General features: G+C 35.7%; 1 protein-coding gene across 1 annotated transcript; it reads left to right on the top strand.

Annotated features, from left to right (window-relative positions):
• The first annotated feature begins 808 nt into the window (after positions 1-808).
• SNM1 (DNA repair metallo-beta-lactamase family protein) lies at positions 809-8,504 on the top strand. Its single transcript, XM_086447456.1, has 9 exons — positions 809-1,285; positions 5,600-5,780; positions 5,910-6,149; positions 6,249-6,393; positions 6,952-7,086; positions 7,174-7,240; positions 7,368-7,445; positions 7,532-7,584; positions 8,092-8,504. The coding sequence occupies exons 1-9, from the start codon at positions 841-843 to the stop codon at positions 8,188-8,190; spliced, it is 1,443 nt and encodes a 480-aa protein (XP_086303582.1). The 5' UTR covers positions 809-840; the 3' UTR covers positions 8,191-8,504.
• Positions 8,505-11,048: the final 2,544 nt, after the last annotated feature.

The following is an 11,048-nucleotide window of genomic DNA, read 5'->3' as shown; positions in this document are numbered from 1 at the left end:
TTGAAAATGGGTGGGTTTTACTAGTGTCGAGTTCACCACTTTTTATTTAATAAGTGGTGAACTAAATAGTAAAAAGTGGTGAACTCGATAGTAAATAGTGTTGAGCTCGATAGTAAATTTTTTGAACTCGACACTAAATTAAAAAAGGATCGAGTTCGACAATAAAATTTGTGAATTTGATGGTATAAGGAACTATTTAAAAAGAAAAAGTTTACTAAATATCCTGTAAGCAGCCATGCAAAACTTAGGGACTATTTAGAAAGAAACCTTCCACAAGGGTTGTTTAAGAAATTTTTTCAAAAAAATATTATCTAAGTAGGTACTTGACTGGTACTCGATGGGTGTCAGATATTTTTAGGGTTAATTCTGAGTCCAAGGATATCATACTTCGAAATCAAAATTGACAAGAATCATAATCGAGATTTAATTTAGTTTTCAATTCAAGGTATATTATTTAAATATAAACATATTCATCCCGCGCGCACACATGTACAATGTACATTTTAATGTTAGTTTAGCAATATCCTTTGAAAAAAAAAAAAAAAATTCGTGCTGGGGGCAACACAAAGGTGACAAAAACTCGTGTGTCGTGGACATTTCCGTAGATGCTTTTCCGTGAGTTAGGAGTAAAAAGCATGTACGGTTATGTGCGCGCACTCATTCCAGCAATTAAAAAATAAATCCATCCGGACCAATTTGACTCGCCCAACACCAAAAGGATCGTCCGCGTCAACTAGGCCTTTGGGGGACGAGAAACTGGGTTTGAAAATTGAAAACCATGATTATAAAACCTATTAGTCTCATTTCCCGCGTTTCAATTCGAAGAGTCAATCCTCTCAAATGGAAACTTCGACAGACCAGGAAGATCTCTCCATTTCTGAGAACCTAGACGAGAACGGATTTCCTTCTCTTCCATTCTCCTCTGAAATTGAAGAAGGAGATGAAGATGGACGGATCGGATTCATCGAAGAGAGCTTCGCTTCGGATTTTTATCGCAGCGGAACAGATTGGTCGAGCTTGTTGGGTAGAAAGAATTCGGATAAATTGGGATCTTCAGAGCCGAAACTTAAACAAACAGACCTTTTCCAGATGTGGGGATTTAAGAAACCCAATGATTCCATCTTGAATTCTAGGGTTTCATCTTTGCCTGCTTCCAAGGTGGAGAGGAAAACGAAGCGACCAATGTCCAATAGTATGAAATCCAAAGTTCCTATCTTGGGGATGAAGAGCAGTGGAGCTCGAGATAATCAGCGCCGTGTTTGCCCATTTTACAAGAAAATTCCTGGTGAGTTTTCTTTCAGAGGGATTTTTTTATTGTTATTGTTATTTTGACTTTCAACCTGTTTTCAGTTCTAAATTTAAATATTGTATGAAAATACATCTAGAATTCGTTGTGAAGGTATTCGTTCTATCCAAAACATTCAATTTTTTAATGGGTAGAGTGGAATTTTGAAGAATTTGATCATATTGTTTAGGATCAATGTCATTTATGTAAATTAGTGGCAGATTTTATGCATTACTGATTGAAGGAGGAAACTTTTAGAAGTATTCAATTATCAAGCTTTAAGAGAATCACTTGTTTTCACGAGATTCCCCATTTTAAGAAATGCTGAAATTTGTTCCTAAAGGAGATGCTTTGTTGATTCAGTGAATAATTAATAAAATAGAGTACTAAGTAGGTCCATGGTAGTAGTGTATCAGATGTTTTCATAATATTATGTTTAGATGAAGTTTTTACCAATTTAATAGAGTTAAGAGTGGTGGAACATGATTTGTATGACCAGTTGTCACACATTCCTCGAGATATTATATTGTCAGTAGATGTCTTCTTCTTTGGTGAGACCTTCAAGTTCGGCTCTACTTCTCCGGTGGGTTATCCTCTTTGCCAATGAAGTTACTCCACTAGGAAACCAATGTGGAGCTTTCCAAAGAAACTCAAACGAGCAAGATAGTCAGGGAAGATGAAATTGAGGATGGAAGAAAGTTGCATTGCAGTTTTGGAGGATTTTCATATGGGCTTTCTGTTTCTAGGTTTAGAGAATGTGCCAAATATCCCTTTGTCCTAGTTTTCTCTTCTTTTATATAGAGTTGTAATAAGGCTTGGAAAAGTAGGATTGTTTACCGCCCGACAGTTGAATAGAAGTTTGACGCTCTAATGGTTTCGCAGGAATGGTTGTCTCCTTGGACAAACCAAAGTAGCTCATTGGAAAGCTGAGGATATACCTTGGTTAGTTGAAGAAATACCTCGGATAGTCGAGGTGCTTTCCTTGGAAAATTTTGCTAGGACCTTAGCCAACGGGATGAGTTGAGGTGTTGGGCTACTATAAGCGGACTTTGGTCTGGATGGAGCTGAAGCGCTCTATGGGGGTCTTGACATGGGTCTCTAGGCAAGTATGTATGCTGGTTTGAGAGTGCTGAAATTCACCCCACAGTTGGGATAAAGCATTGCTGATTGATATGTATAACTTTGAATAGCTAGGAATAGAAAACAATAGAGAAGTTTGTAAATAGAAAGAAGGGGCGATTGAGACTGATCTGATATTGATATAGATTTTCTTTTGTCAAATTGTGATGTCCATTTTATATTACCTTTATCATCAAAAGAGATTTTTGTGCTTGGTAGCCCATTTTATACTATAAAAGAGGAAATTTTTTTGGCTATCTTTGGTTAGGATGTTCTTTACATTTCACTGCACTGGAGAGACTGAATTGATGGGTAAGCAAAATGCTTTAGTGGAAGTGTTTCCCACAAAGCAAGAAATATATATGATATTGTTAATTTTTAATGGGTGACCCCCAACCCATTGTGAGATTATCTTTAGGAATTATTGGTACAGAGTTTTTTTAAATGTAATTTGGCTTGCACATATTCAAATAACCAGGATAAGCTTTTACAATTAACATTATCCTTAATAGAGCCTGGGTGAATTGGTGGAAAATATGTTAAAATATTTCCGAAGAATGCAGGAAGAGGAGGCTCTTTAAAATTTAATTACCAAGGATCTGGATGGTTGGAAAAAAAATCCAGAAAACAACTTATTTTAAGAACAAGGTAAGGAATGCCATTTCAATCTAAAATGTATTGGATAAGTTCTAGGCTAACGATTTGTACAAGTGGGAACAACGATGAAGCTGACTTGATTTAGTGACCATGGAATTTGAAGTAAGTTGTTTGGTTGACATGTGGTAGATAAGGCCATAAGGGTGCTGCAATCACCTTCGGAGTCTCCTTGTTTGTAGACACGGAGCACACCTCCTATGTCATGTTAAGATATTGAAGGAAAACATAATTAAGAACAAGTATATTATATTAATAGAAAGCTGAATAGTCCTTGTAGATTAAAACTTGGTGCAGGAGACACTTTTTGATTGAATTTTTATTTTTAATTTATTGATGAGGGGAAATTACAGTAAAAAGGTAGATTGAGATGACCTACTACAAAGAAGAAAAAACAGAGAATAACAAAGGAGAACAAAGCTAGGGGGTTTGCAGGTTATAGACCCTCTCCCACCTAACAAAGAAGTCCTCAAAGAACACCCTTTTAAACTCTTTAAAAATCTTACACCAAAAGACAGGAGCCCAAGAATCGACAACAACAACTCATGGCTTGACTGCATCTTCCCTTAAAAAACCCTAGCATTTCTTTCCAACCAATGTCCCATGTAACAACAAAAGGAGTTAAACTCCATAGAAGCCTCTTGGGGGAGTTGAAGGTGGACCTCAATTGGAGCCACTCCCCGAATAAAACTCTCACAGAGCCCGACAAACAACATTCCACCCCAAACAAGCAAAAAAGTGCACCCACACCTTGAACGCCAGAGGACAGTGCATGAGAAGGTGGTTGGTCGTTTCCTCATCTTGCAAACACATACCGCATCCGTTTGGACCACAAAACCCTCTTCTTCTTAACTGATCTAACATTAGAATCCTTTCCTTCACAGCTGTCCACACAAAGAAGGCCACCTTAGACGACACTCTTGGTCCCCACACAGTTACAAGGGGGAATGTGGGGTCCCCAGTCCTATTTAAGTCATTGTAAATCTCTCTCACGGAAAAGATCCCTTTGCTATTGGTGGCCCAGACTCTTTAGTACTCCCCAATTGAACGTTTTGCCTCGTTGCCAATACATTCCAACAACTCTGACACCTCCGGTATGTCCCAATCGTTCAAGGCTTTCTAAAACACAAGTCCTAACTAGTGCCTCCAATGTTGACCCCACGAAAGCTAGCCATCGAAAGATTCCTTATTCTTGATATTGTGTAAAGCAAGAACCTCTCCTTCAAAGGAACCCATCCGCACCTGTGTCCTCTCAAAATCTAACTTTATCGCCCTTCCAACTTTAAAGGAGAACTTTTTTTTTAATTGAGGAAGGATCTTAAGAATGCTTTTCAAACTTTGCACCCATACGAGTTTTTAGCCTCCCTGTATCCCACCCAAAGGAATCCTCCCAAATTTAACCTCAATCACCTTACGCCACAACCTCTCCACTCTGAACATCCAAAGCCACTTCCCTAACAAGGCACCATTAAAGGTTCCTAATTTTCTAAACTTGAGGCCCCTCAAGCTTTTGATCGTACAAACATTTTTCCATATGATCAAATGAATTTTACTTTTTTCCTTCCCTATAGTGCCATAAGAAATCTTTGAAGAGTTTATCCAACTTCAACTCTACACTCCTAGGGATCGAGAAGAAGGACAAATAGTAAATTGGGATACTGAACAACATACTTTTAATCAAAGTTTTCTTATTGCCTTTGGACAAATACCTCGCTTTCTAGGAACCCAATCTTCTTGACATCCTCTCAATCACCGGATCCCAAATACTTGTGCGCTTATAAGATGCATCCAAGGGTAAACCCAAGTAGGACGATGGTAGAAGACTTATTGAACAACCCAATGAAGTTGTGAGAAACTCCACATTTGAGACTAAACCAACAAGAAAAACTTTACTCTTGCGAAGATTTATCGGTACCCCTGAAATTACTTCAAGACAACCAAGCAACCCTCCAAGAAATCTAACTTGATTGATATCGTCGTCCAAGAAGATCAACATGTCATCTGCAAATTGTAGCTGAGTAACCAATGGACCTCTCTCACTAGACTGAAAACCACCCATGTCACCATTCTCCACTGCTTTGCCTATCATTCTCCCAAAGCTTCAACCACTACCAAGAAAAGAAAATGGGAGAGAGGATCACCCTGACGTAGGCCCCGAGAACTCTTGAAGAAGCCTTCTGGGGAACCGTTAACTAGGACAAAAAAGAGGAAGAGGAGACACTTCAAAACCCAATAAATCCACTTGTGACCGAACCCCATACACCCCAAAAGGTACCTCAAGACTAATGTGACCATAAGCTTTTTCCAAATCTATCTTGCATACTAATCCCGACACTCCCGCTTTTACCGTCAAATCTAAGCACTTGATGGTGAATGAAATAAGATGAGCTTCTTTGTACACGAAATCACCTCTATTTGCTTTAATTACACAATGAATGTGAGACTAAACTTCTGTACACTTAAAAAAATGCTAACCATTGGTGTTAGTTTAGAGTTGTATGTATGTGACCCAATCTAAATGAGACCCTATTATGATTGCAGGGACACCCTTCACCGTAGATGCATTCCGCTATGGTCTTATTGAAGGATGCTCAGCATATTTCCTTAGCCACTTTCACTATGATCACTACGGTGGTTTGAGCAAAGGATGGTCTCATGGTCCAATCTATTGCACCCCTCTAACAGCTCGCCTAGTGAGAATGTGTCTCTACGTAAATCCATCGTAAGGACCCTACCTTTGATGCTTCATTCCTCTAAGCATGATTGTTTTATTATTGTTTTTTTTCTTGACTTTCAATTTGGTTTTTGTTTAAGTTTAATCATTTTATATATTATGGCTATGTGTTTGCAGATTTATCTGCCCTTTGGAACTTGATACTGAACATGTAATTGAAGGAATCAAAGTGACAATCTTGGAAGCCAATCATTGTCCAGGTGCAGCTCTGATTCATTTTCATCTCACAGATGGGAAATGCTATTTGCACACCGGAGACTTCAGAGCTAGCAAACCAATGCAGTCCCATCCCATTTTTGCAAAGCAGTGTATTAACTTGCTCTATCTGGATACAACTTATTGCAACCCAAAGTACAAGTAGGGAAATAAAAAAAATCTCTGGTTAGGTTTCAAATCTTTCTCTGGTCATTATTTTTGTTATTATTTTATTCTTATGGGACAGAATTGTTGCTTCAGGTTCCCTTCCAAAGAAGATGTTTTGGGTTTTGTCTTGAAGATTACTAGGACCATTCTTAAAAAGCATTCAAAAACCCTTATTGTTGTTGGGGCGTATAGCATTGGGAAGGAATGTGTTTATCTTGCTATTTCTGAGGCATTAGGGGTATGCTGGTTTTCATTTATACTATTGTTGTTGACACAACTTTTTTATTTTAATGCATACTTTCTTTGAGTTCTTCATTGTACACTTTAGGTTAGCGAAAAAGGGGGAAGGTGGGCATGGTTGGTGATGATTCTTGTCTTGATTTGTCACCTTTAGCGTAGTTAAAATACTCAGATCTCGATTTGGACTTCATCCATAAAACATCCAATCAAGTTTTTTGAAATAAAAAATGTCATGCAATTGATATTTCAAAATATATTTCAAGTTTTCAGTGTTACTGCTCGAGTCTTTATGGTTTCTAGAAATTTGAGTCACCCTCGTTGCCTATGTGTCAATTGAGTTGAGGTGATTCCGCAAGTTTCAAGCATTTGATTAGTTTTTTAAACTATAGAGATCCATTTACAAATTGCTACTTTCACATTTCTTCTGCAAATTTATGGGATACTCTGGTATTGAATTGTGATTAATGCACAAGATTTTCTTTATGGAACTAATGGCCCCTAATGAGTCAAGATTAAAGGGAAATAGTATTAGTAACTGACTATGCGACTATTTTAGGTTAAAATATATGCAAATGCTTCGAGAAGGCGGGTTTTGCAGTCTTTCGGTTGGCCTGAACTGTCGGAAAGACTCTGTTCACATGGACAAGACACACCTCTACATGTTCTACCTATATCATCCTTGCGACATGAGGTTCAAACCCTGATCTTCCTGATCAAATTAATTAGGTGGAGGGTTTAATTTTTTGTGTTACCAGTTAAAATTTGGTTTCTTTTGTAGACTCTGACGCAATATGTGAAAACCTACATGAATCAATACTCAGCAGTTCTGGCATTTAGGCCGACAGGTAAAACATATCTGTTATTGTAACATATTGAACTTTGAATTCTAATTGTGCATTTTTCCATTCAACTGAACTAAGATGTCAAATAATCGAAGTATTTGATTTTCCTTTTTTCATTTATGGTTTTCAGGGTGGACATACTCCGAAACTATTGGAAACCAATTGGATCTAATCAAACCTAAATCTATAGGCAACGTCACTATCTATGGTAAGTAATCTTTGTTACAGCTGATACTAATCTGTTGTATTAATCCAGTTATTGAGAAAGTGTTGTGACCTGGTGCTTATTTGCAGGTGTTCCATATAGTGAGCATTCCAGTTTTTTGGAACTCAAAGAATTTGTTCAGGTATGTTTACTAATGCTGATTTTTATTCCTTTGCTCACTAATTTAGAGAGCTTCTATTGGCACCCCAACTTTTACTTATTACACTCCAAGTTCCTAAATTATTTATCACACTCCAATTAAAGATTGAAACACATTCTTCAAACATTTCCAAGCTTTGGCTCAAATTATAATCTCAATATTACAAAACATTAGAACACTCGTTCAAACAACTTCATTAGTTTACAATTTTGATTAGGCTCATATAAAATCCTAAACCCAAAAAATAGAAATCTTGCAAAGAAAAACAATAGAGCTTCTTTTGATGCCCCAACTTTTACTTATTCTCTGCCATTCACTTATTTCTTTATTTTAATTGGGTGTAATAAGTAAAAGTTGGGGTGACAATATCAGCTCTCCTCATTTAATGTGTCGTGCTCTGATCATTTCTATTATGTGCATGAATCATCTACTCAGATTTCTCTTCTTGTCTTCAAAGTTAACTAAAATTATTTATTTCTTCCTTCTCAGTTCTTGAGGCCTGACAAGATCATTCCGACTGTCAATGTGGGGAATGCTGCTAACCGGGATAAGATGCAGTCCTATTTCCGTGAATGGCTGAAATCCTAAAGGTTTTGTACGGGAATTGTTCCTCCTAGGAGATTTTCCTAGACCAAAATCAACTGGAATGGATGAATATAACCTTCCAATAAATGATTTCTGTTGGATGTGTACACATATTCCTAAAGAATGCAGTTGATCATAGGCTCGAACCTGGCTGGATGATCATATCTTTGAAGTGATTTGCTAGTCAAGACAAATATCATACAATATTGCAATTGTAATACAGTATCTGGCTCCTTGTTTCATCCTACTCGTTGAATTAGACTTCGGAGTTCGACATTATATGCTTGAAGAAGCTGTTTTAATCGGTCTTTTATTCATAAGGGTTGTAACTTTGTTTCAGATAGTAGGATTTGCATCACAGATGCTTCGAATTATTCTTTTGTGGCAATGATTATTGAACTCTGATATTACAAACCCAAGTTTATGGGCAATCAATTTTGATGACTTACATGGTTAAGTTTACCATTTGTTGAACAATCACCACAGATCAGTTGGGTTGAGCAAATGCAGTGTAGAAGAAAAGATTCACTATAGTTTTTTTAATTTTATTTTTCATGGCTTGTATGATTATACATGAAAAATTGTATGGAAAATGATTTATCTTAGAAAATATTATTTTTAGATGTATGATTATGTATTTTTCCTAGAATTCAATTTATTTGAAAGTTATTTCCATCATATAAGGAAAATATTTCCCTTCCCCACTCATAAGAAAAACATTTTGCCACTTGTTAATGATATGCTCACCACTACCCATCTCCCAAAACTAAAAAGAATGGTTTTAAAACTTGAAAAATCGACTCACATGAGTTAAATAGAAGAATATTAAATTTGTAAATATTTAGTAGACTTGGTTGAATTGCCGAGTCGACTCGAAATCCAATCAAGTGGATTGGACTGGTCTTGACTGATTTTCGTAGTTGATTCTACAAGTTCTAAAACTATGTTGTAAAGTATAAACCCACTCTTTTTTTATTATTATTATATATTAATATTTTCTTTTGTGCAATGGAAGGTGGAATTCAATTTTTCATTACCATTATAAGTGCCTTATGAAAAATGTCTACATATGGGTTGAGAGTTTAATGATATTAAACTAGGGTTTAAAATGGGTCAGATTTTATCTGATATTTAAGTGATTCGAAAATTGATTTTAGCGGGTTTGGATTGTTGGAGTAGATCCGAATCTAAAAACGGGTCGGATATTGTTTAAGGTTTCTTGACCTGGGTTGGATTCGGGTTGGATACAAGTTCATTACATAAATTCAACCTCCAAATACTCTATTGATTTTTAATTGGATTACTTACCATTCAGGGCAGCCTCATTTATAGCATATGTTAATTTTGAAACTAAAGACACTTCATATTCTCATTATCTGCATGTGCATCTCTTAAAGACAAACCTTCTCTAAGATTGAAATATTTTTTAGCTCTTGCTTGCATTTGTCTATTATGATTTTATAGGCTTTATCTAGCCTTTCTTGATTGGAGTTTAGAAAATTGATCTCCAATGCTTCTATTTGCAAATGTGAGGTGAAATCTTTTTGGACAATATAAGATAGAAAGATTTTTGGAGAAATCTAGTTGTTTGTTTTTTGGAAACCTCATTATGAAATTGAAAATATTCGTAGGTATGCTTTTTCTTTTTTCCATTTGTAAAGATATTAAAATCTAAAAGTTTTAAGATTAGACTCCTTAAGAATCTAAGGCAGTTTTTTCTTTAACATAGAAGAGAAGATATCCTATCAATGAAAATCCCTAACAAATCTTTCCCAAATTTTTTGATGAGTAAGTCTAGCCTTACTAATTATCCTTAGAAAAGGGTTTTGATCAAGTAAGGATTCGTAGGTGATCTGAAAAATTTTAGGTTTCATCCTCTTTTTTACATTGTATTAAAAATTTTGGATGATTTTTAGAGAACATACTATTGGCACCATAACTTTTACATATCACAACTCAATTAAAGTTTAAAATACTATTCAAATAATACAAGCTTTGACTCAAAATTATCAACATTATGACACTCAATTCAAATAATTTTAGTAGTTGTTTACAATAATGATTAGATTTATGTAAAATCCTATACCCAAAATAGATATTTAGCAAAGAGAGAGAGAGAGAGATTCTATTGGCACTCCAACTTTTACTTATTCTCAACAATTTACTTATATTCTTTATTTTTAATTGGAATGTAATTGTGGCGTCCCGCCAAATGCTAACATAAAGCCCCATGTCAGATCTCGAGATACAAGGTGGTACCTCAAAATTTCGGCATGGTCTCCTCTATTTATATTAGCATTCCAAAGCGTTCAACCTGCACCTGATAAACGACATACAATCTTGCATATATATATATATGCACCTGATAAACGACATACAATCTTGCATATATATATATATATACACAAAATAGAATACTAGTGGGAACCTATATACATCAATAACGTACGATAACTCAGAATGCGGAAAAAGAATTTCATACACGAGATTATACAAAAATTTCTCACTCTAACAAAAGTCCTAACATTCAGAACAAAATCTATAATACTTTTTGTCTAACTAACACCACTAAAGAAGTATAGCCCCAATACTCACCAGGTAACAGACTCTGGTTGTCTATCTGACCTATCAGATAGTCCTCACTTGTGTTCTACACTTTCTTTGCCAAGCTCTAGATCTGAAACTAAAAAAAATGGAAAAGGAAATGGTGAGTAATAATGGTTACCTACTAGGAAAACAAACAATTTCTACCAATAACTTTTCCTAACATGAAAGAATAACTATACTAAATCATTTTAACATATGTAAAGTTTTACAGAAGAAACTACGATTAATTGTACATATAGCCAAGGATGAACAAC

Source organism: Akebia trifoliata, chromosome 7 (assembly GCF_017979445.1).
Source record: "Akebia trifoliata isolate Shusen 1 chromosome 7, ASM1797944v1, whole genome shotgun sequence".
In the NCBI taxonomy this organism is placed as follows: domain Eukaryota; kingdom Viridiplantae; phylum Streptophyta; class Magnoliopsida; order Ranunculales; family Lardizabalaceae; genus Akebia; species Akebia trifoliata.
Note: the sequence above shows the minus strand (reverse complement) of the source record. Positions and strands in the feature narration are given on the sequence as shown.

Bases quoted from the DNA above. Each gene is read 5' to 3' on its own strand.
- SNM1 (XM_086447456.1), top strand. From the start codon at position 841: ATGGAAACTTCGACAGACCAGGAAGATCTCTCCATTTCTGAGAACCTA. The intron at 1,286-5,599 runs GTGAGTTTTCTT...TTATGATTGCAG, and splicing joins ATTTTACAAGAAAATTCCTG to GGACACCCTTCACCGTAGAT. The intron at 7,585-8,091 runs GTATGTTTACTA...CTTCCTTCTCAG, and splicing joins AACTCAAAGAATTTGTTCAG to TTCTTGAGGCCTGACAAGAT.